The sequence below is a fragment of the Narcine bancroftii genome, chromosome 8 (genome assembly GCF_036971445.1).
Source record: "Narcine bancroftii isolate sNarBan1 chromosome 8, sNarBan1.hap1, whole genome shotgun sequence".
In the NCBI taxonomy this organism is placed as follows: Eukaryota; Metazoa; Chordata; class Chondrichthyes; order Torpediniformes; family Narcinidae; genus Narcine; species Narcine bancroftii.
In genome coordinates this window covers 134,550,105-134,577,016 of record NC_091476.1, presented here as the reverse complement: position 1 = coordinate 134,577,016, position 26,912 = coordinate 134,550,105, and the positions used below count along the sequence as shown (strand labels likewise).

Below are 26,912 nucleotides of genomic sequence, written 5' to 3'. Positions count from 1 at the left end.
GTGTACTGAAGGACAGGAGATGTGGGTGTATTTCAGAAGCTCACACACAGTTCACGATTCTCATTTCACTTTGGATTTGAACCTTTGGTCTACAGTGATGTTTAAGGCCTGAACAGATCTTTGTGTGCTCAGCATTCACTGTTAATGTAATTTGTAAAAGCAGGTTATGTCAACAAGTGCTCTGCTCTTTGACCTGAGGGCTTGGGAACCAGCTGTTGTTTGTGGCTGGGACAATCATGTCACAGATTCAAAGGCAGGTGGCAGTATTTTAATTGGTACAGCCACTTTACGTTCCAGCCCTTGAACTGTGAGGCACTCCGAGCATCAGGATCAACACAGCATGGCAAATCAGGTGACTCAACCCGTCTGACCTGAAAGCATCAACAAGTCAGCACCTAAACAGAGTGAGGAACATCAAAACATAGTGGCTAACCTGTGGACAAAGTGGAAAAATACACAGAAAATCAATGTTCACTTTTATTAATTGTAGTAATTTGTAAAAGTCAACAGTCATTTTTTTTTCTGGGGAAAAGTAGACTAAATTGCATAAATTCTTCTTGTAGTTTTACATACTATGGAGTGTTTAGTCTCAGTTTATCTTCTTGCCCTGAAGCTCACTGCCCCAGTGCAGGTGATGTCATTGGTCTGGTGGCTGTGGTCTTTTGCAGTAGGTTAGATCTGGGTGGGCTGACATTATCCCCAGGGAGCAGCTGAGAGACAGGAAAGTGATCCTCCAAAATGGGAGCAAACTGAACAATTAAACCCACTGTGGTAATATTTCATAATCTGCAACTTCCACAACATTACAATTTCTTCTCTTTTCTTTGGCTTGGCTTCGCAGACGAAGATTTATGGAGGGGTAAATGACCACGTCAGCTGCAGGCTCGTTTGTGGCTGACAAGTCCGATGCGGGACAGGCAGACATGGTTGCAGCGGTTGCAGGGGAAAATTGGTGGATTGGGGTTGGGTGTTGGGTTTTTCCTCCTTTGTCTTTTGTCAGTGAGGTGGGCTCTACGGTCTTCTTCAAAGGAGGTTGGTGCCTGCCGAACTGTGAGGCACCAAGATGCATGGTTTGAGGCGAGATCAGCCCACTGGCGGAGGTCAATGGGGCAGGCACCAAGAGATTTCTTTAGGCAATCCTTGTACCTCTTCTTTGGTGCACCTCTGTCACAGTGGCCAGTGAAGAGCTCGCCATATAACATGATCTTGGGAAGGCGATAGTCCTCCATTCTGGAGACGTGACCTACCCAGCGCAGTTGGATCTTCAGCAGCGTGGATTCGATGCTGTCGGCCTCTGCCATCTCGAGTACTTCGATGTTAGGGATGAAGTCGCTTCAATGAATGTTGAGGATGGAGCGGAGACAACGCTGGTGGAAGCATTCTAGGAGCCGTAGGTGATGCCGGTAGAGGCTCCATGATTCGGAGCCTAACAGGAGTGTGGATATGACAACGGCTCTGTATACGCTAATCTTTGTGAGGTTTTTCAGTTGGCTGTTTTTCCAGACTCTTTTGTGTAGTCTTCCAAAGGCGCTATTTGCCCTGGCGAGTCTGTTGTCTATCTCGTTGTCGATCCTTGCATCCGATGAAATGGTGCAGCCGAGATAGGTAAACTGGTTGACCGTTTTGAGTTCTGTGTGCCCGATGGAGATGTGGGGTGGGGGGGGGCTGGTAGTCACGGTGGAGAGCTGGCTGATGGAGGACCTCAGTTTTCTTCAGGCTGACTTCCAGGCCAAACATTTTTGCAGTTTCCGCAAAACAGGACGTCAAGCGCTGAAGAGCTGGGTCTGAATGGGCAACTAAGGCTGCATCGTCTGCAAAGAGTAGTTCACGGACAAGTTGCTCTTGTGTCTTGGTGTGAGCTTACAGGCGCCTCAGATTTAGATTTAGATGGGGCATCATTCACTAACTGGTGTTGTTGACGTGACATTGAAACACTAGCATTGCCAAGATTCCTTAAGTGCTGTTATTATCACCTGCATTTGTGACTTCTGTACAGTTTTTCATCTTCCACAATGGCAACCCTTTCAGATCCCAGGCTATTGTGGTATTTATTACAAAAAGGAGTAGACAATAGTTGACCTGGACAGTTAAATTCAACCAAGAGTGTTTTTTGATCCTGGGAAAATGGAAAGACCTGGAGAGAAGTTCTGAGTGATCACACACTTTCGGACTCTGCTAATGGGAAAACTTCAAAGTGAATTTGGATATCCTTGATCTGAGTTTTATTGCATGGGTCAGAGTACATCACCTCACTTCAGTGATGCTGTGCAGATGAAACTTTTATCTGATGTGCAGACCAACAGAGAACCACACTGGTAATTGAACAAAACAACCAGGATCCAGGGATTTTGAACAATTAACAGAGTTAGAAAGACAATATTAGTTGCAATGTGTCCATAGATAAAAGGCAAGTTTGACAATTAAAATTATTCCTTCACTCAAGTAAAAATCCTGGCTCATACACAGGAAAGAAAAATTAAGCCACTCGTTATTCTATTTATCTGATTATTTCAATGATGCAATGCACCAGCATTTGGTGGATTGGGGTTATCATGTTAGGTGATTTGACACAATTGTAGTAGATTTTTAAACTGAGCATGCATATTAATTGCCCATCTCTGAATCGTCTTAACTTGAATGCTTTTTACACCATTGCTAATGGTGGATAAAGGGCAATTATTTGGCTAGTTTAGTGGCATTCATTCTTCTTGACTCAGTTATAAAAATACATGCTGTAACCTTGATGTGCAAGCACATACAGGCTCATTTATTACTTCATTTTTGATTATTCATACCTTCAGGAGAGGAGTGCAACATGAAAGCCTGCAGACACTGTGATTGTAGTAAAAACACAGACTTTGCAGGCCTTCAATTCTCTCCTGTCCTCTTATCATATCCAATTAACACTTGAGTCTGTTTTAGTCTGTATTTCTCTCAATCCCATTCTTCCCTTTACCCCAGCTTTTTACACAGGTGCTTGCCTGCTTTTTAATCATACCTTGAGGAAGGGCTCAGGCCCGAAACGTTGATGATATATCTTTACCTCCTATGGATGCTGTGAGACCAGCTGAGTTGCTCCAGCATTTCTGTGTTTTTATGATCCTCACCTTCAAGCACAGTGAAATCAAAATCACATATTTGAGCACCAGAGGTTCTATGGGGGAATCTGACCCAAAAGCTCAGCAAAACCTGCCAGGATTTTATATTAATGGCTCCAATTAGAAAATCACAATACTTCATGAGATTCAATACTTAAATGATTCTGGAATCTCTATGAAACAGATTACTATGTGATTTTGTGATGGAAATATGTCTTGAATTATTCAAACAGATTGGCTCAAAATAATTAATGCAAGACTATTCTGTTATAAATTATAAACTTTAAAAAATAAATTATAAGAATTTTAATCTGTATAGGTATTCTTTTATGCTAATACCTCTTTGAGTCTTGTTAATTTAACTTACATTTGAGTGCAGGGAATGCTATAACATTATTTGAAACAGTTTGCTCTCCAGAAGTTTCTCAAATAAAAATTGTGAAATCATTACTGTTCAAATCAAAGCTTCAGAAGTAATTGTCCTTGAATGGATTCAATAAAATGCTTTTTGTTTTTTAGTAACTTGATTTCCAACATAATTTCGAAACCTGCTTCAAATGCTGCAAAAGGTTCTTATTATTGTAGTCAGTATCTCAAAAACAGTTGCAGACTTCCAAAAATCAAGGCTTATAAAATGTTAGTTTACAGAATCTTGTCAGCGGTCCACGAGCAGAGTTACCAAACCAGGGTACAGTGTTCTTAAAAACAAAGGCTGAACCCCATTAATCTTGGTTAATGCTTGGAATGAGACATTTAGGACATAGCCCCATGCTCAAAACTGAGTTTTCATAATGAGCAAAGCAAAAAGTACAGTGTGTTAGCACACCACTGTAATTCATCCAAGAGTGCTCTCTGTGTTCAGTCAAAGATGATGTTTCAACACCTTATATGGCAATAACATTGTGTTAGTATTTGGTATAGCTTTGGCAGCAAGATGAAAATGTCTTTGGGCCTGTGTTTATTTCTGTCTCAGCTTCTTTCTTTTCCATTTACTGTATTTTTTCCCTCTCTGATTTTGGAATGATCAAGACAAAATACATGGATTTATCTTGCATTTTTTGAGGTTAGACCATCCCAGCTTTCAAAGCTCCAGACAATGAATTAACTTAAGGGATTGATGGCAGTTATCTAAAGTAGTGAATCAATTTCTAGTTGTCAGTGCTGGTTCCCATGGCAAAATATTAAGTGTTCAGTGAGGTGGGAAGCAGCATGGCCACATTTCATTCTGCAACTAGCTGCTGGGGTTTACTGCACCCATTTGATCTGGAAGGTTGGCTGATACACAACTCCACATGTGGACTGGACTGCAGAATTCTGCCTTCCTCACAAACGCTCACAACAACCAAGTTTACTGAACTTACTTATTCAGTCATGAAAACACGAGCCCAACTGAAGGTCATGTGACAACACAGCTGGGAAACTCATCACTGACTGTGGTGCGGAAACATGCAGATCAAGGGAATTTGCAGCCCTAGTTGAGTTAGGTTTGCAATGGGTGACCTCAATAATCTTCCCTGTGAGAAGGACAGTGAATACTTTGAATACTGCAATGTGAGTTGTGTTAGGAGTGCACTGGCAGCAAAGCAGGTAACTCCGACAGTTAGTCAACAATTGCAAGCCAAGTAAACATGAGGCAATGGGATCCGTATAACCTTAATGAATGAGAACACAGACTCAGGGGCTTGCTCCAGTTTTGAATGCTTTGTATGCTGTGGATTAGCACGAGAATGACTGAAGAGGTACCAGGCATTGGAACCAGGATGTGAGAATGTGCAAGGGTGCTGGAGGCTTCCTGATTGTCTTGCAGGTTTGGATCTGGACAGTGGCCTGTTTAGGCAAATTAGTGCCAATAGCACCCACCCCCCATGTTAAAAAAAAACACACACACATAAAGTTAACAGTTCAGTGATTTTGATGCACAATTGGACCGGTGCTAATCGCTACACCAACTATGGTGCCCAATGTATTCTTGTAAACTTCACACGTTACATTAGTATTTATTAGAAGTGAACCCATGGATTAACACCCACCTGGACCCCTAGGCTGAGCTTTAGTAAGGAAAGCCCCTCCCCACTTATCACTCCTCCTTCCTCTTGCTTACCCCTGCACCCCCCCCCCCGCCCCTCCCCCTCAATAACAGAACCCTCTGGATAAGTGTTTTCATTATACTAAGGAAATAGGAACTTTTTTACATTTGGTATGGTCCTTTGAAAAAGTGGAAAGATTTTGGAACGATTTGAGTATTACTAGGACAAATTATGAAAATAAAGATACAAAAAGATCCAAGAATATTTTTACTTGGGAATGAAAAAGATATAAAACTGAAATTGGATAAATATCAAGAAAAAAATTACATATAGCAGTAGCGACTGCAAAGAAATGTATAGCAGTAACGTGGAAAACTGAGAATGTGGTACTATTAGGCAGATGGCATATTGAAATGCAAAATTGTATACCTTAGAAATAAAATTCCATGTAGTTTAAGAAATCGAGTTGAAAACTTTTATAGAATTTGGAAATTATATATGGATTTTATGAACAAAATTCTATCCACCTTCTCCAACTTACCCACCCCTCTCAATTAGAAGCTACAAAAATAATCAAGAAATATATATGTAAAAGTACATGTTCTTTTCTTTTTCTTCCTTTTCTTTTCTTCTTTCTTTGGGGGGTTGGGAAGAAATTTTTTTTTAAAATTTGTATCATTTTTTATGACATGATAATTACTATATTATTGAATTATTCTATATTTGTATTGATACAAATGATAAATAATTTTTTTTTTAAAAGAACCCTTAATTACAAACCACGCCTCACCATGCAGAGATTTATTATTCCCAGTTGCCAAGACGTGGGATGCTCCAGGCTCCAGCCCATATTGAAGTGACCCAAGCCTTGTGTTTATTACCTACCATTCTTGGCTTCAAGCTGCAGCATTTTTCAGGAGGACCTATGGCTTCTGTGCTCTTGATAACTTTGGGTCAGTCAACTTGGAATGTCCTGGTTGGCACCTCACTGGGACACTCCAACATATCATTGGGCCACTTTGGCCTTCAGGGCCGCTTGGGCACCTCGCAGCAGTGGCGGTTCAATGCAGGATCAATGGGAAAAATGGCCATCTTCCTTACCCATAATCCCCCTCTCAGCTGGAACCACTCTGTGTTTCTTTGGCGCTGGCACTAGCAGAGCGGTTCCAGTTGTGTGGAGGATTATGGGTAAGGAAGACGGCCATTTTGCCCATTAATTCTGCATTTAGGTGCTGTGATTGCCCCGAAACTGCTGCAGCACCTAAGTGGCCTGATGAGATACTGGCCCAGAGTGGCCTGATGAGGTGCCTGAATGGCACTCCAGGGCACTGAAGTGGGATAGAGAATCTGTGATGGGCTATGGATTTCAATATTGGACAGTGGTGCTCCCCACCACCCCCCCCACCCCCCCGCCCCAAGCAAGTAGCACCAGGGGCATGTGCCCTGGCTGCCATACTGATGGTTTGGACTGAAGGCAGCAGAGGCTGTGGGAGCACTGGAGGTGAATCCATGAACATTCAATGACTGGGAGGACTCTCTTTTACTTCTCTTTATCTGACTGTAAGGGGCAGTGAACAATTTGTGTTGATGGCGAATTTTGTGTAATAGAACATATTTTGTTTCATTACATGACAATAAAAGAATCTTGAATCTTGCATCGAAAGAAAGATACAGTGAAAGTAAATCCATTCTTAGTGTCTGAGTGAAGCTGGCATTGATAGCTAAATTCAAAGTCCTTTTTGGTTAATACAATTTAAATCAAATTTTTGTTTTGTAGTTTCTCATGCCACTTTTCTTTGACAATTTAATCTGCTCATCTAAATTTGAGCCACTTTGGTGAATACCACCTTCATAAATTTTAGCTGTTTAAGTTACTGATGACAGGGGGCTAGTTCTATCTGGGGAGGAGACATACACAGAGAAAGCACATCACATCTCAGAGAGCTGATAGTTCCATGAGTACTTGGGATTTGCTTGGCCACTTCTGTACTCTGCATCTTATTCAATGATAAAATCCTTCTCTATAAGGTATTTGACTCACAACAGGTCAAAACAAAACCTGGAATGGAGTCAAATTTTTTCAGATGGATTACTATTGAGATGTGCTTATGTTGGAATTCAGATTTGGCTGAATCAATGAGTTATGTAAGTGGAGATTGAATTGAATTCTATGTTTTGAACTGCAGAAACTTCAACAATTTCCTTCAAAGCATGATAAACTACCATGCAAAAATATTAGAAAATCGTGTCAAAGAATATTACAGCAAATATTTGGATGCCCACCTTTGTTCTGCCCTTGGCTGAATTCCCATTCGTCTTCTGCACAGATGAATTTTAGATAGAAACTCCCACATCTTTTCCGAACTTGGGCATGGGCACTGAGATCAGCCGTACAGGAGCTTGTAATAGGAGTTGTCTAACATAGCTGTAGAACTATCTGGGATACCTGGCCATGGTTTTTACCACATGGATCATTTTACTTTTGCTTCTGTGGGGTTTCAATCTACTAAAACATGTTCAAAATATTTGAGAAATCAATCATGCCGGCAAACCATGAAATGTTCGGAATGTTCAATAACCCTTTGTTACTTAAACCCACACTTCATTAAATTGAATTAATAAGATAGCAAGATATATTAAAAGAGGTTCACATCTTGTTAAATGTTAAAAATCAACTTATATCCTATGAACTTGAGAACTTTTAGCATTTGCTAATTGATCAGATGGATCAGGATGCCCAGTTCACCAAGAGCAGTTCTTTAATTTGAACATCTATCACTGATCCAAGTGTTACTGATAAAGATCTAGTATCTGGCTGTTCCATTGATCCATGACATCAGGCTGGTTCAGCTATTTACGAGCTGCATTTCTGGCTCACATTCTTTGAAAACAGGATAGTGAGATGGTCAAAACCTGCAGGGCTTTACATGGACAGAATTTCATCTAAAGTCTTATAAAAGGAGAATGATACTATGTTCTTGTCCTTTAGCTAAGCTACTCTTTATTCTTTCTACTCTGTGATGACATTATGTTTTCTGACCAATGACTTCAGTACTGGCTTGTCTAATTCGTCATCTGCAGAGCTTATGTGATCACAGGTTATATACAGGTCTATTTCCTGCCATTGGCTACCTTTTCTGGGTTTGACTTTCACTCACAATATAAGATTTTATCCAATCAATGATATCTGAATTTTTTTTCTTTGGCTTGGCTTCGCGGACGAAGATTTATGGAGGGGTATGTCCACGTCTGCTGCAGGCTCGTTGGTGACTGACAAGTCTGATGCGGGACAGGCAGACACGGTTGCAGCAGTTGCAAGGGAAAATTGGTTGGTTGGGGTTGGGTGTTGGCTTTTTCCTCCTTTGTCTTTTGTCAGTGAGGTGGGCTCTGCGGTCTTCTTCAAAGGAGGTTGCTGCCCGCCGAACTGTGAGGTGCCAAGATGCATGGTTGGAGGCGATATCAGCCCACTGGCGGTGGTCAATGTGGCAGGCACCAAGAGATTTCTTTAAGCAGTCCTTGTACCTCTTCTTTGGTGCACCTCTGTCTCAGTGGCCAGTGGAGAGCTTGCCATATAACACGATCTTGGGAAGGCGATGGTCCTCCATTCTGGAGACGTGACTCACCCAGCGCAGTTGCGTCTTCAGCAGCGTGGATTCGATGCTTGTGGACTCTGCCAGCTCGAGTACTTCGATGTTGGTGACGAAGTCGCTCCAATGAATGTTGAGGATGGAGCGGAGACAGCGCTGATGGAAGCGTTCTAGGAGCCGTAGGTGATGCCGGTAGAGGACCCATGATTCGGAGCCGAACAGGAGCGTGGGTATGACAACGGCTCTGTACAATTTTATTTTATTTTTTTTTACACAAAAAATATCTGAATAAAGCATTGCCTTTTACCAGAACTCTGATGACTCCTCCAGCACTGCATAGGCTTCCAGATGACCTATCCCAGCAGGCATTGATTTAAGTTATTTGAAACCTCCCTCTTCTATGCCTGATAAAGTGATGATCAAAAGGTTTTAACCCCCTTTGGGTTCTGACGATTTGACCTTAAAAGCTTCAGGATAGTCTCTGGCACTATTAAGGAAGGCAAGTTTGCACAATGATGACCTAAACTATGTCACAGAGTTTCTTTTCATTTTGTTCTTTAAAACAATCTTTATTGGCAGTCTGTAAAATTGCCGAAATCTGCGTCAGGGTAGTTCAACTTCTGAAAGATGAAAGGTAAATATTTCCATGGAAGCTTTAACAGAAGAGCTCTTAGGTAATACCATGGGGACACCATGGCCTCAGGGTATTGTGCTGGAAACAGCAGTGTGCAAAACCAATTCAAGATCTAATTTTCAAACTGAACCAAGGTCAGGCAAGTGCAGGAAATGTTAGTTTTGTAGCAGTGCAGGATGGAAGCTTGTGCAGAGGGTATGAAATTGGGATCTATTGATCCACCCTCCTGAGGCTATACTGAACACCTCTCAGTATTAACTGCCCAGCTCTCATCTCCCTCTGCACAGCACTGAGATGAGGAGATCTGTTATCACTGTTTTAAAACAGATGTTACTAATCAGCAATGTGCAAACTATCAGATCTGTGTGTCAGTGATCCATCTTCTGTGCTACCTTAATCCCAGTTGATGATTCAGCTGTGAATGTGAAATTTTACGTCCATAGTTTCCAGCTGTTTTAAATTAAAACAATGAAAGGAATCACTTACAGTGGTATACATGGTACAAAAGATTCACTAGGTATGGAATTGGTTAAACCAATAATTCTTGCTAAACCTTTGGCCCCATCTGCCATTACGAACTTCAACTCGCCAGGACTACACTTATAAACCATTCATCAGAACTGTTTAAAGATGTAAATAAGTTCATGGTTTCTGAGTTACAGTGAAATTGTATTTTAACGGGATCGACAGAATACACTTTACAAGATGTACCAGTGTCATGGGACAAGCATTCCGAGTATCTCATGGTGATAATCTAGAACATTTGCAACAATCATTTGGAGTTATTTTATTCTTCTCAGAAGTGTTTGCAATGCAAGTAGCAGTTAGTAGGTTTTACTGGTGTTTCATTGAGAAAGCTTCGCATCAGAATGCAGTGGAGACTGGGGAAATCGTGCTGGAGGTTTTACTGTTATTGTGGAGTGTTGATATTAGGGCTGAGTATGCTTTATGGAGGATGAAATATGTTCTGCACTCCCAGCAGGGGTGGACAGGAAGGTGAGAGCAGGGTGGGTTGGGAAACAAAGGCTCCCCAACTAAATATATGTAGAATGTAAAGTTAGATCCATGCTTTTAGAATCTCCTTCCCTCGTTTGTGTTCTCTTTCAAAGCCAACAAATTGAGATTCCTATGCACACCGTGACTCACAGAATTTGACAGGAGAAGTGACATGAGTCTTTCACATTTATGACGTTTTGATGATTATAATCAGATCTGGGAAGCCTTTCAGCATAAAACTGGAGTGCAAAAAAATTTATGCTGGCACATGACGGTGATATAATTTCAACTTTCAGTTTGGAGTGGAAAATTAATCAGAGACATATACAAGGAATTAAAACAAACACTGGGCACTCTCAATTCTTTGGCATGAAGTCGCAGCATAAATGAGGCATGATCTATGCAGTGCCACACCGCGCACAGTGTCTGCTTCATAACCAGTCCTTAAATTCTTGCAAGAAAGCTTTCTGGCTCTCACTCATCTGCATTCAGCTGGCAAATATACTTTACTGATTTTTTAAAGTAAATTACTTGGAAATAAAGTTTTGATTAAAAAAACTTACCATATGTCAGATGACCTCCCAGTTATGACATTTGCAATAAAATGAAAACACATGTAACCTCCTGGCAAGGATAGACTCCATACTGAATGATTTAACCAGGCATTAGCTTGACAGATGTGAATTTAGTATTTGGACAATATGCACCTTGAGTTAAAAATGTTTTGTGATTTTGAAGCAACAGTAAGATTTCATTTTTTTAAATTGAAGCATGCAAACTCAATGCACCATCCATGTTTCTGAAACCTTTAGGATATTTTTAATGATTTATTTTACCTTGTATTTCTGACCACTGGGTGAAGACTTTACGCTTTATATATTCCCAGGACTTGTGTGGTGCTCAGACCTGTGACACTCTGGGGATGGCCGACGTCGGGACTATGTGTGATCCAAAGCGAAGTTGCTCTGTGATAGAAGATGATGGTCTCCCTTCAGCATTCACCACTGCTCATGAACTAGGTAAATATTATATTGGACTCTTCATTTGTTCTCCCAGTTTCATATAATCCTCTGTATAGTATAAAGCAATCTCCTAGATTAGACTGATATTCTACTCAAGTAAAACATAATCATGCCTGTTTTATATATTTAGTCTTCTTTGGCTTGGCTTCGCGGACGAAGATTTATGGAGGGGGTAAAAGTCCACGTCAGCTGCAGGCTCGTTTGTGGCTGACAAGTCCGATGCGGGACAGGCAGACACGGTTGCAGCGGCTGCAGGGGAAAATTGGTTGGTTGGGGTTGGGTGTTGGGTTTTTTCCTCCTTTGCCTTTTGTCAGTGAGGTGTATACAACATTTAAAGCACTTTTGTGAAGTGAAGTTCAAAGTACAAATTTATTGTCAGAGTACATACACAGCATCACATACAATCCTGAGATTCTTTTCCCTATGGGCCAGGGAGAATTTCTACTTATCAGTAACTAAACTGCACTCAAGAAGAAAGATATGAACACAAAAGAGGGAAATGTAAACAAAGAAAGAAATGTAACCAAATTGATTATGCAATACAAAAAAAATTCAGTAATAAATTATGTGCAAAGTAATAGTCCATAGGACCATAAGATATAGGAGCAGAAGTAGGCCATTCGCCCCATCGAGTCCGCAACACTATTCCATCACAAGCTGATCCATTCTCCCTCTTAGCCCCACTCCTCTGCCCTGTCACTCATCACCTTTGATATCCTGACTATTCAGATTCCTATCAATCTTTGCCTTAAATCTACCTAATGACACAGCCGCCCATGGCAGCAAATTCCAAAGGTTCACCACTCTCTGGCTAAAGAAATTCCCCCACATCTCTGTTTTAAATGGGTGCCCTTAAATCCTGAGGTTGTGCCCTCTTGTCCTTGACTCCTCCATCATGAGAAACAACTTTGCCACATCTATTCTGTCCAGGCCTTTTGACATTCAAAATGTGTCCTTCATTCTTTTGAACTTCAAGGAATACAGTCCTTCAATGCGTCTGTGATTGAGTTTGTTGTTTATGAAGATGAGAAACATTATATTTATGTAATTATTTTTAACTAACAAAATAATTCCAGGGTGGTGAAATGTCTGCAGATATGACAGTAGAGATCTGGAACTTCATTTTTTTCGCAGTTATTGTTGTTGAATACCAACAATAAATTGTCTTTGTGAGTTGCTAGTGGCTATTTCATTATATGCATCTGGTGAATGCACTCAGTCACTGCAAGATGGTGATTGAGTGGAAACAGTTACAAGTGATCTCCCAATATTCACCCAGAGTGGCCATGCTGAATGATCTTCCCTCAATAAAAGCCGCCTTCTTCATAAGCCTTTCACGCAGCTATTTTGATGTTTGATTTTAGAGAAGAGAAAACCAACATTATACTCTTTTACCACTGAAAATCAATCATTTCATGTAACCAATATCATAGCTACGAAATTAAATTATATGCCCAGCAATAAAGAATTACATGAATGATGATACCAACTAGATTTGAGGTGTAGTGCAACACTTGGTTTTGATAGAACACTAATTATTAGCTTTAAAAAAAATAATTATTTCCATCATTACAGGAAAAAAAAACAATGAATTAAACATTAATCAAATATCCATATGCAATGATACCAAAAAACTTTTATATTTTTTCTCCCCAATCCCCCTCCCACCCAAAAGTAAGAAAAAGAAAGAAAAGAAGGAAACACCTACCATTTAATATACAATAATACTAGCATATACAATCATTAATTATTATTAAAATTACTGATTAAAAGGACTGGATAAAGTAGAAGAGGTGGATGGAAAATTATTCATTAAATCTATATATGGTTTCCAAATACTCTAAAAATGTTCAACTCGATTTCTTAAACTCTATGTAATTTTTTCCAAAGGTATACAATTTTGCATCTCACTATACCATCTACTTATAATCTTTCCATGATATCGCTATACATTTCTTTGCAGTTGCTATTGCAATGCAAAAAAAAAAATTCTTGCTATTTATCCAATTTCAATTTTAAAAATTTGAGACACTTAATGCTTTTGGATCATCCAAAAGCAAAAGCAATTAAAATTGAACAAATCTCACCACCCTTTTTGCTCAAAAGGTCTTCTAGACAAGGTTGTCCATTATCACCCTTTTTATTTGCATTAGCAATTGAGCCAATGGCAGAAGTAATTAGAAATGACAAATGAAATTAAAGGATTTAAAGTAGGTAATAAGGAACATAAAATTAGTTTATTTGCTAATGAGGTTTATAGTATATTTAAACAAGACCAGAAATATCTTTAAATAAGTTGAATGAGAGATTAAAAGAATATGGGTTAGTATTGGGTTATAAAGTTAATGTTGATAAAAGTGAAGTGATGCCCATTCTGGATAATGACAAGATGTAAATGGAAAAATGAAACAATTAAATATTAAGGAATAAAAATTAATAGAAATATCATTAATTTGTTTAAGTTAAATTGTTTGCCATTGTTAAAACAATTGGAAGAGGATTTGAAAAGATGGAAAGATTTACCAATAACATTAGTAGGATTGGATTAAGATTAATATTTTTTTCCAAGGATGCAATATTTGTTTCAATCATTGCCCATTCATGTACCAGAATTCTTTTTGCGAAGTTTTAATAAAATAGTACGTGAGTTTCTTTGGAAAGGTAAAATGTCGAGAATTGGTTTAGAAAAATAAATGTGGAAATTTAATCAGAGTGGACTAAGGCTCCAGAATTATTTTAAAAGCAGCCCAATTAACATTTTTGTCCTCCTGTTACCAAAGGGGTGAAAATCCAGCTTAGATTCAAATAGAAATGAATAAAATTGGTGAAACTATTCCAGAGCAAATTTTGTATAAATGGAATAGTGAGTTGTTTAAAGGAACTAAAGGTTTATCAATGTTAAAATATATATTAAAAATATGGAATAGAATTCATACTGAGAGAGAAATTAAAAATGATCAATTACCAAAAATGTTTTTAAAACAAAATCAACTTCCTTTTACTTTAAAAAATTATTTTTTGTTTCCTCCCATATCCCAAAGGCAGGAAGTTCATAGGTGTTTTGCTGCTGTAAGATCCCCCTAGAGTGTAGGTGAGTGGTAGGATCTGGGAGAGTTGAAAAAATAAAACCTAGGAATAATGAAAGATTAGAGAAAATGGGTGGATTGTGGTCGGCATAGGCTGAATGGCCTTCTTTGCTTTATTCCCATTGACTTTCTGACTCTATAAGCAAAGACAGGTCAACAGGATTTATATGATAGTAAAAACACACAGAAATACTGGAGGAACTCAGCAGGTCATGCAGCATCCATGAGAGGTAAATCTATAATACCACCCTGAATTAAAAGGCTGGGGAGAAGAGAAGAATGAGCAGGGGCCAACAAAACAAAGAAAAGGAGTTACTCCTTCCCCTCCCATTTTACCCCTTTCTTTCTTCAGTGAGGAAGGGCTCAGGCCTGAAACATTGGTAATATATCTTTACCTCCTACGGATCCTGCATGGTTGTCTGAAAATCTTCTCTCATTGGATTTTAGGCCATGTATTTAATATGCCCCATGACAATGTCAAGGCATGTCAGAATGTACTATATATGCTGCATGGTTGTCTGAAAATCTCTCATTGGATTTTAGGCCATGTATTTAATATGCCCCATGACAATGTCAAGGCATGTGAAAATGTGTTCGGGAAGCTGAAGGACAATCACATGATGTCTCCCACGCTGATACATATTGACCGTTCCAGACCATGGTCAGTGTGCAGCGCGGCAATTATTACTGACTTCCTGGACAGCGGCCATGGTAAGTCATGCTGCCTTGCTACAGGGCAAAGGCTAAGGTTGGGGATGGGGCTTCCAATGTTTTTCCATCAATGCCATCTTTGTTCTGATACTGATGGGATTAAAAAGAGTGCTTTAGTTAATTTGCTCCATTGTACTCTGTGAGTTGCATTGCTTGACTAAAACAATAGATCCATTGCAGAAGAGAAAGATCAGAAAACAATAGATTAATTAGAAAACATTACCCTTCACTTTCAGATTTCTGTACAGACAATGAACCTAAACATACTACCTCACTGTCTTTCTCTATTTGCACTAATTATATATTTGAAATACTGTATTTACGGAACTGTAATTTATAGCAATTTTGCACCTGTAATGCACAATACTGTTGGTGTAATAAACCTGTTTCTGATTCATTGTATGAGATTAGGCACTGAATATGAAATGGATTAGCAGCTTTCAAAATTGGCAGTTCAGGGAATGTTTATTGGATTGATTTCTGGAATGAAGGGATTGTTTTAGAGCAGCTGAGGTCTCTACATTTCGGTGTTTAGAAGAATTCAGAAGTAATCTTATTGATAATGAAAGGCTTGACAAGGTAGATGCTGAGAAAATATTAATGATAACGAGTTTATTGTCATATTCATTGTACAATGTACATATGCACCAAAATTCATACTTGCTGTAGCAAAACAAGTGTAAGATACACCAAGTACACAAGTATACATTAGATTACCCCAGTATAAAGGATAGAGAGATTTTCACTGTTTTAGTTAGTGCAACAATAAAAGTGGTATTTCAGTTTCCCACCTCAATAGATTAATCTACAAACAGGAAACATAAACTTGGAATAAAGGATTTTCTTGTTAAGAAGCAAAATTGGAGGAGTTTCTTCTCTCAGGTGATTGTTTATTGCCAGAGGACTGTGGAGGCAGAGCCAAAGATTGTATTCAGGGCTGGCTCAGTCTGATTCTGGGACAACAGAGGAATCGAGGGTTCTCAGGTGTAACAAGGATGTCAGGGTTCACCCAGTGACCACCCTTTTCAATTCCCTATTTCAATGCCTACATGTCTGTTCATGCACTACCAGACTGAGACCATCCACAAACTGGAGGACAAAACACCTCATATTCCATCTGGGCCCCCTCCAACCTTATACCATTAACATTCACTTCATTGGTTTGCATTAGACTCCCCCCATCTCTCCCCTTCTCCTATCTTTATAACATTGTCTCTCTCTTCCCTTTCCTTCAGCCTTTCAGCCCTGCATTCATAGAGCTATCCCCTTCCGCTATCAATTCTCACCTTCCCTCTCCTGTCCTATTCATGTCCAATTATCACCTTTTGTTTGTGGTCTGTGCAACTCCCCTGCATTTTCTTTCCTTCTCCCCAGCCTTTTAGTTCAGGTGCCTGCACGCTTTTTACTCATACCTTGAAGAAGGGCTCAGGCCCGAAATGTTGGTTATATATCCTTACCTCCTATGGATGCTGCACAACCTGCGGAGATCCTCCAGCATTTTCTGTGTTTTCATTATAATCAGAGTCTGCTCACTTCTGTATTTCACTCACTCTCACATTGCATCGATGAACACTGTTTCCTCAGGTTGTACTTGTGCAATTGGATGATAACAAACAAACTTGAATCAGCGATGATGTTAGTGAATAACTAACTCTTGTTTCTGTATCTTATGTTCTAACAGTCTTAATATGCAGACTCTCTCGATAAAAAGTTTCAGCCTGAAATATTGGTCATTCTTTTTCTCCCACTGATGCTACTTGATCTGCTGAGTTTCCCTGGCAGATTGTGTTTAGTCTTAACATGAAAGCGTAGTATAGTCTAGCATTTGGAACTGATCATTATCATTTCAAAAAATAAACATTTTGTTCAGTTCACTCACTTGATTAGTACTGCTTTTTAATTTTAAATAATTTACTACCTCAGAGATTATCAGTCACTTCGTTATTAATTAAGAATGGAACCAAGAACAACAAAACTCCAAAAATATCACGGAGCTCTAGAACAAAATTCTTGTCACCAGCTCGGTAAATAGAGAATTTCCAGATTCCAAAGCTGTTTTGTTCAAATTGACCTATTTAACTTTAACAAAATGAAGAGAATTGCATTTTCCCATTCCATTCTGATACTTTCCATTTCAGTGTGTAGAAATAATGTACGGCATACTTGATGAGACATTTTAATGAAGAATTTTGGAGCCCAACACACTTAATCACTAATTATTCCCAGTCCTCTGCTTAAGCATCATCAGCTGTTTTAAATCTCCACAGTGGATGCTAAAACTGTGACAGTCAGGATCACGATTAGTTGTAAATCTCTCACAGAATGGCACCAAGTCAAGTGTTTTCCAAGGGTGTAACTAACAGAGAATTTATAGCCAATTAATTCAATTAAGATAGTGTTGGAGGGAAATGTGTGGTTACATGATTATTGACTCCTAGAAACGAACTAACCTAGAACTTTTAAATTCAAAATTCTTCTTTGGCTTGGCTTCGCGGACGAAGATTTATGGAGGGGTAAAGTCCACGTCAGCTGCAGGCTCGTTTGTGGCTGACAAGTCCGATGCAGGACAGGCAGACACGGTTGCAGCGGTTGCAAGGGAAAATTGGTTGGTTGGGGTTGGGTGTTGGGTTTTTCCTCCTTTGTCTTTTGATGGTGAGGTGGGCTCTGTGGTCTTCTTCAAAGGAGGTTGGTGCCCACCGAACTGTGAGGTGCCAAGATGCATGGTTTGAGGCGATATCAGCCCACTGGCGGTGGTCAATGTGGCAGGCACCAAGAGCTTTCTTTAGGCAGTCCTTGTACCTCTTCTTTGGTGCACCTCTGTCTCGGTGGCCAGTGGAGAGCTCGCCATATAACACGATCTTGGGAAGGCGATGGTCCTCCATTCTGGAGACGTGACCTACCCAGCGCAGTTGGATCTTCAATCCTGTCGGCCTCTGCCATCTCAAGTACTTCGATGTTGGAGATGAAGTCGCTCCAATGAATGTTGAGGATGGAGCGGAGACAACGCTGGTGGAAGCGTTCTAGGAGCCGTAGGTGATTCCGGTAAAGGACCCATGATTCGGAGCCGAACAGGAGTGTAGGTATGACAACGGCTCTGTATACGCTAATCTTTGTGAGGTTTTTCAGTTGGTTGTTTTTCCAGACTCTTTTGTGTAGTCTTCCAAAGGTGCTATTTGTCTTGGCGAGTCTGTTGTCTATCTCGTTGTCGATCCTTGCATCTGATGAAATGGTGCAGCCGAGATAGGTAAACTGGTTGACCGTTTTGAGTTTTGTGTGGCCGATGGAGATGTGGGGGGGCTGGTAGTCATGGTGGGGAGCTGGCTGATGGAGGTCCTCAGTTTTCTTCAGGCTGACTTCCAGACCAAACATTTTGGCAGTTTCCGCAAAACAGGATGTCAAGCGCTGAAGAGCTGGCTCTGAATTCAAAATTAAGCATCGTAAAAACACAAAGCTGTACTTTACATTGCAAAGATGAAGATGTATAACAACATTTCTGGCTTGAGCCTTTCATCAAGGTCTGAACAAAATGCAAGGAGGTGTCCAAACAAAATGGTGTGCGTGGGGGGGATGTAGAAGGTACAGGGGGAAGAGCACAGACCCATAGGCAAGAGATAATAAGTGGATATGGGTGGGAGGACACACTAATAAATGGGGGTGGGGGGGGAAATAGCTCTGTGAATGGAGAGAGAAGGGGAAGAGAGCTGGAGGAAAGAAAACAGGGATCGGGAAGAGAGGGAGATTGGGAAGTGGGCTAGTAGAAGTTGATGTTAATACCATCCAGTTGGAGAGTGCCCAGATGGAATGTTAGGTGTTGCTGCTCCAATTTACAGGTGATCTTGGTTTGACAGTGCATGAGGCCATGGAAAGACATGCCAGTGTGGAAGTGGAGTGCTGAATTAGTCACTGGGTAATCCGTGACATTGATGCAGACTGGGCGAAGGTGTTCAGTGAAGAGAACTCCAAGTCTGCGTCCAGTCTCTCTGATGTAGAGAAGGCCACAACAGGAGCACCAAATGCAATAGATGACTCCAGCAGATTCTTAAGTGAAGTGTTGCTTCATTTGGAAGGACTGTTTGGAGCCCCAAATGAGGGAGGAGTCACTTGGGCGCAAGTGAGGCACTTCCTGCAGCCAAGGGGGTGATTAGTGGGAAGGGATAAGTGGATGAGGGAGTCATGGAGGGAACAGGCTCTATGAAATGCAGAAGGAGAGGGGAATTAAACATCATGTTAGCTTTTACTCTGAACATATTTTACATGAGTGGAGGAATTTCTTTTACTAGAGAATGGTGAACATCTGGAATTTGCTGCCACAAGCAGATGTGGAGGCCAGGTCATTTGATGGATTTAAGGCTGAGATTGATAGGTATTTGAATAGTCAGGGAATCAAAGGATATGGGGAGAAGGCAGAGGAATGGGAGGATGGATCAGCTCGTGTGGGAATGGCAGAGCAGACTGATGGGCTGAATGGCCTACTTCTGTTCCTATATCTTATTATCTTATGGACTTATATTTAATGCACTCCTGAAAATGGAAGATGACTTGGTGTATTTAGATGACAACTGAGGAGTATTAAGAACAATGTTAGGCTTACAGTTACTTCAGTAAGTTTGCAATGTTTATCTTTTAAATGCATTAGTGAAAATATGAACCATGGCTCATGAATTACTCATGCAAGATGCAATATACATTTTCCAAAATATCCAGAGAAAGCAAATGTTCAGAACTCAGTTTCACGAGATAGCATTTTGTCCAAGGATTTAAAAAAATTGAATGGTTTTACTCTTAGTTAATGCAGATTGACAATTTCACTAGGTTATAAAACATGATGAGATTTATTAATCATTTAAAAAAGAGTCACATGTTACATGTTTACAATATTAATAGTATCAGAAAACTAGATACCTGATGTGAGAATTGTAATGGAAATGTGAAAGTGGGTTGGCAGGAGGCGGTTGACAGTGTATGAACAGATATATTCTTAAAGTTCAGAATAAGGAAATTAAATGAGTGATAACCAACTAGACACAGTCTTAAGGTGGAATAATGGACATTAGCTTCACTCTGTTAAGGACATCTACAAGAGGTGTTGTCTCAAGAAAGCAGCCTCTATCACCAAGGATCCCCTCCACGCAGGCCATGCCCTCTTTACTCTGTAACCATCAGGGAGGAGGTACAGGAGCCTGAAGACCAACACTCAATAGTACAAACAACTTCTTCCCCTCTGCCATCAGATTGCTGAAGGGACAATGAACCATAGACACTACCTCACTTTCTCTACCTTTGCACTAATTTATTTATTTTAAAAATGTAATTTATAGCAATGGTGTGGCAAAACAATAAATTTTGTGAAGTAAATCACAAAAATTTGGAGACACTATGGATGAAGTAAACACCCAAAATGCTGGAGAAACTCAACTGGTCAAACAATGTCCTTTGTGTACCAAAGGTAAAAATACATAACCAACATTTTGGGCTTTAGCCCTTCATCAAGGTACGGAAAAATGTCGGCAGGTGTCTGAACAAAAGGGTTTGTGGGGGGGGGGGGGGAAAGGCAGGAGGTGATAGGTGGAGGAGAGGGGAAAACGGCGATCAGGTTAGCAGAAACCAGAAAAGCCAATATTAATGCCACCTGACTAGATAGTGCCCAATGGAAAGTAAGGTGTTTTTCCTCCAATCTGCGGTCATCAGGTTGAGATGGTATACAAGGCCATGGACAGACATGTGAGTCTGGGAGTGTGACTAAGAATTGAAGTGGTTGGCTACTGGGAGGTCTCTGTTACTGTAGCGGAGGGAGCAGAGGTGCTCACCGAAGTGATTTCCCAATTTGGGTCCTGTCTCTCCGATGTAGAGAAGACCTCAAAGGGAGCACTGGATGCAGCAAATCAGTCCTGTGGTTATACAAATAGTGTTGCTTCATTTGAAAGGCCTGTTTGGGGCCCCAGACCATGGTGAGGGAAGAGCTGTGGGCGCAAGTATTGCACTTCCTGTGGGCACAGGGGAAGAAGGTGCTGGGAGGGGTGATAGGTGGGGGGTGGTGAGTGCATGAGGGAATCATGGAGGGAGCAGTCCCTCTGGGAGGTCAAGATGGGAGGAGAAGGGAAATTGTGTTTCGTAGTGGGATTCTCAAGATTCAAGATCCAATTTATTGTCATTGTAATAAAACAGTGTCGTATTACTTGAAATTGCTTTTGCTTGCTGTAAAGCAGAGAGATTCGCCAGATATTGCCTGAAATGCCTCTTACAGTCAGAGAAAGAGAAGCAAAAGAGAATCCCCAGAGTCACCAAGTGTCCATAGATTTTCTTCCAGTGCTTCTGCAGCCACACAGAGTGCAGTCCAAACCATTTGCCACTTGAGCTTGAGATCCAAACATCCGACATGGTCAGGAAACCTTCAGAATCTTTGGCACTCACTTGCATCCTGGTTCCGATACCTGGTACCCCTTCAGCCAGTTTCGAGCCAGTCTCCAGCAGTCCGCAGCCTAGTGTGAGTCTCCCAACAGCAGCCTACAGCAGCCCCCAGCCTCCATGGGCTCCTTGCCTTGAGTTGCCAGCAGACTGCCACATGCACGGGTCTTTCATCCCCAGAGCCCCCTTGATGGTCTGCCACTGTGGTCACTGTCCCGTGGGTCATCTCCTCTGCTTCTACTTCTCAGACTGTGGATTGCCTCCCTGTTTTCTGGTGCCTCTCACCAGTCCTCCATTCCCCTGGAGTCTGCAACCCCTTGTGGCTGCTGCCGATCATAGGCACCACCATCTTGGGCACAAATGTAGTAAATGTAGTAAATCCCGGACATGTTCACGGCAATAACTGATTCTGATTCTTATTCTAGTATGGATGGGCAAAGGTTGTCATGGACATATTGAGGTAGATGACCTGTTGCTGTAGAACTCTATGCCTCTTAACCTATTGACATACATCAGGATAAGGTTGATGGCATGAGCAGCAATTCGATAACCAGCAGTATTGCTCCAACTGAAAATGCAGTAGGATTTCCAAAAATCGGTTCAAGAGTTCCTTTGTGAAGCAGCTTCAGTGATTGCTGAGTGCCCAAATCATTCTCATTTGACACAGTGATAATCCTGTTACTAACTTCTAAAATGTTTTTGCTGAGGTGCTAATTTTTGGACTGAGTGCTGCAAGTAGATTTCCAGGATTTGATTCAGCTTGCTTGACTTGAGTTTCTGCCTAATTTTACAGTCTAATTGAGTTGGATACTTTTACAGTCCAATGAATTGAAATCCCAAAACATGCAATTGACTTTTTTGCCAGGAATAATGTAATGGGGTGCTTTTGCTCAAGAAACAGGATGTTTAAAAAAATGGACTGAGTAGACATAGAAAGGATGATTTCCATGGTGAAAGAATCTAGAACAATACATCACACTTCAGGATTGAAGGACATTGGCTTAGAACAGAAATGCATGTGGATTTCTTCAGCCAGAGTGTGGTAAATCTGTGGAATTGTTGCCACAGGCGGTTGTAGAGGCCAGATCATTGAATGTATAAATTAGCCAGTGCATTAAAGGCTATGGGGAAAAAGTCCGGGCAGTGGGGCTGAGTGGGAAAATGGATCAGCTCATGATTTGAGTGGGCTGATTAACCGATTTCTGCTCCAATGTCTTATGGTCTTAAACAAAACTCTTATAGATATTAAGCATTCATAAACATAGATTTTTGTTAATTGTCTATGTCGAATGGCAGAAGTTATCTTGATTTTAGCAGTGCACTTGGATGACCAAGAAGTAAAAGTTTAGTCTCATAAACTAATCATGTCTTTATTGAGAATTGTTAGCTCAATCTTTGGTGATCAAACAATAGGTTCATTCTGTCAGCTCTCTTAAATGTACACTATGAAATTTGATTGCATTTTGTAGATTTACTTCAATTACCACACATTAGGTTCAATTCTTCAGAAAAGATGTCAAAGATTGGAATGGGCTCATGGAAATGTTCTTCTTTGAGCAGAGGAAGGATAAGAAAGCATTTAGCAGCTGTATTCAAAATTATGGGGAGGAGGAAAAACTTTCCACAGGTGACTAGAGGTCATGAATTAAAAGTAAGAGATGGAGAGGGAGAGCTGGATGGGAGAGGGAGACAGGGACACAGAGAGAGAGAGAGAGAGAGAGAGAGAGAGATAGAGTATAGAAAGCGAGTTAATCATCCTCTGGAATGCTCAGTATGAATGGGAGATGGAAGTGTAGCCAATAGTAATTTTCAGAAAGGAATTAGATAAAGAAGAAATTTGAGAAAGAACAGTTGGCTGGAATGAATGAGTTCTTTCAAATAATCAGAACTATGGTATGCATGTCTCCTTGCATTAAACTTATTCTCCTTCCCCTGTATATATAATTACGTGGAATAATAATTAATCTGAAATTTTTGGAAGCTAGGTGAAAACATAAAAACTCCATAGATTCTTGCATTGTAATGGTAAGTAGCAGTAATAACAAAATGGAATCAACATGTTTCAAAATTTTTGAATAAATATGACTAAATATGTAATTTTTCATTGCATTTGTTACAATGTACACATCTATCTATCATCCATCTATCTGTCCATCCAAACAAGATTCATTTAGCTAATTCATGGAATGAAGTTTGTCATGTCAAAAATATATCTACGTTTGCTTGGAGTTTGTGTGCCACAAATTTCCTGAGGTAAAATAAAACAAATTCTGATTCAACTGTACCAATCTTTATCAAATGAGTTTCAATTGCTAATTTCTTCTATTCACAGGTGACTGCCTATTGGATGAACCAATGAAACCAATCACATTACCAGATAGCCTACCAGGTGAAAGTTATAACTTGAACAGACAGTGTGAACTGGCATTTGGGATTAATTCAAAACCATGCCCGTACATGCAGTCTTGCCTAAAGCTGTGGTGTACAGGGAGAGCTAAAGGGCAGCTGGTGTGCCAGACCCGACACTTCCCATGGGCAGATGGAACAAACTGTGGTGATGGAAAGTTCTGTATGAAGGGTATTTGTGTGGCAAAGCATGATGTGACAAAGAACAAGGTAATGTTTGTCATTAAATTTGTGCTCAATTTTGTCATTCGTTTAATTCTTTGTATTTGCAACCAGATATTCAGTTACACACCCATTTATTTTGCTTTCTATTATGTTAAGAATTACAATATCAAATTAGAGATGTGGGCCCTGTAATGATGAAAGAATGGAGCTCTTAGCATTTCCTATTTACAATTAGTTGAGCATATTGTGTGTGTTTCCTGTCATCTGTACACAGTAATTTTTTAATGTAAGAAGGATATTGTATCAGTCTCAGTTGGGATAATTAAGGATTTGTGTACAAGCTGTCTCTAGCTTCATTTACTTACAATGTTTCTCTTCGTTCCCAAGAATACATCATAATTCCAGTTGGCTGGAACCATGATCATTAACCTTGCTTCAGTGAACCCAAATAATTTGTTTCAGTTTCAATAGATAGCTGGCCTTGTTACAGATTCTCTTGGCTGAAAATGGACTACCTTTAAATGTATTGAAATGACTTGTCTAAATTACAGTAGTTATTTCTTTCTCTGAATTGAGTCATGCCAGAAATTCTGAATAAAGGAGAATTTGAATTTGAAGGCAAGATTTTATTTTGTTGCACAGATTGGTGAGAGGCTAAAGTGTCCTGCTGGGAAGGAGGGAAAGCAGTTATGATAGCAACATGTAAGAGGCATTTAGGTGGACATGCAAAGAGACAAGAGATGGAGGGATGAGCATGGTGCAGACAAATGGGTTAGTTTGAATTGGTGTCATCGTTGGCACAGACTAGACAACATGGACTGAAGGGCCTGATCCTGTATTGGAGTGTATTTATGCCCATGCATGGTCCTTTTGCTGAATCACTAATATCAAAGGGAATTAATCTGCAAGAAGTTCTCAAATCCTATAAATAGATTTTAATTTTTAATCAATGTGAGAATCTATCAAGGCACCCAAAAGTTAAACATAGAATTTATGCTCCAAAGTTCCACGTTTCCCACAGATGAGTCCTTCTCCTTGTCTATCACCTCCTCCATTATAATGTCACAAAGCAATGTTAAAAAAAATATGAATATAGGATTGTTGCTTCTTAGTTAAATGATGTGTGTGATGTAATGGGTTTTTATAATGCTAAGATAGAGAAAATAAAACAACTACAGTATATTCGTAATCAATTTTCCAAAATGTTTACAAATGATGTTGGTTATTTTTTATACATCAAATACAATTTATTTAATATTGTAGGACAATTATAAAATATAAATGATCTTGCAGTTTTCTCCATCCAAGAGGACGTTACGGTTAGCATAGCAGATAATGCAATTCAGTTACAGCGCCAGTGATTTGGATCAGGGTTCGAATTCTGTGCTTTCTGTAAGGAGTTTATACATTCTCCCCATGTCTACATGGGCTTTCCCCAGGGGCTCCGGTTACCTCCTACCCTTCAAATCATACCAGGGTGTAGATTAATATGGTATAAAATAGATGGCATGGACTCATGGGCTCAATCGGCTTGGAACAGTGTTGTATGACTAAATTAAATTTTTTGAAAAACCATACCAGGGATGTAGGTCATTCGGGTGCAATTGGATGACATAGGTTTATGGGGTGAAAGGTCCTGTTACCATGCTGAATATCTAAATTTAAAAAAACATAAATGATGTAGCTTGTGCAATCTCTTTGTATTAACAACACAATTTTAACTTGCATAAATTACAAAGATTCACAATAATTGTCTGGCTAACCTAGTTTACAAAGATTAATAGAAGAGAAGGGAATCAGGGGTCTTGCATGCACAAGTTTAGTCAATAGAACCATCTGCCAGACAAGGAAGAGAGCAAGGGGTTTGATTTTTTGATAAGTGTTACACTCTGCTCACCGTGATATTATTAGAGGTTTAGTTCCATCACATTTTAGAAAGGATAATGAAAAGATTAAGGAAGCTCTTCCCTATGGTAAACATGAAAACCTGCTGTCCAGATCACTCCTGATCCTGGCTCAGTGTCTGAATCGAGCAGGAACACATCACGAACAACTATAATTGTTCACAGAAGGCATGTTTTCAAATTGCTCTTTGACATGGGAACACCTCTTTTGACATGCTAAGTTGCTTGGATACAGTAACTCTTATCATTGAGTTCACAAGTGAATAAGAATGGTTAGAATTTAATTTTGGTGATATTCAATCTTTATTCACCTAGAATGTAAAATATATGAAAATCTTGCAGTAATTGATGACAGCATCTCAAAGCCTTTGGCATTCACAGTGATTTGGCCATAGCAAACCCAATCAATTCTGCTTTAAAGTGGGTAAAACAAATGTTCACTTGCAGCTGGATTTCGTTTAAAGTTAATAATGGTGTCTTTATTATTTTGTAATATTATCACGAATGATATCATTTTGTGGTGCAATGATGAAGGATTGAACTCCGTGTTAATGACCACTATTTATTACAGGTTGACGGGAGATGGGGAAAGTGGGGTCATTATGGATCATGTTCCCGGACATGTGGGGGTGGCGTGCAGCTTGCGAAAAGGGAGTGTAATAAGCCGACCCCAACCAATGGTGGGAGATATTGTGAGGGGATCCGTGTCAAGTACCGTTCATGTAATTTGGACCCGTGCCCTGACAATGGTGAGACATTTATTGAAGCCATATTGTATTATTTATCCAACTTTAGTAATGTATGTACATTGTGCTGTCAGTTTATTGGGACCATTCCACTGTGCACATTTTGTAAGGTAATAGTGAAGTGG

General features: G+C 40.0%; 1 protein-coding gene across 1 annotated transcript in view; it reads left to right on the top strand.

The window, feature by feature from the left end:
• Positions 1–26,912, top strand: part of LOC138741198 (A disintegrin and metalloproteinase with thrombospondin motifs 15-like) — a 51,655-nt gene that overhangs the window by 14,890 nt on the left and 9,853 nt on the right. Inside the window, exons 3-6 of the mRNA XM_069894918.1 lie at positions 11,229–11,361; positions 14,994–15,161; positions 23,899–24,182; positions 26,613–26,790. Of these exons, the coding sequence (XP_069751019.1) occupies positions 11,229–11,361; positions 14,994–15,161; positions 23,899–24,182; positions 26,613–26,790 (763 nt within the window). The remainder of the gene's footprint in view (positions 1–11,228; positions 11,362–14,993; positions 15,162–23,898; positions 24,183–26,612; positions 26,791–26,912) is intronic.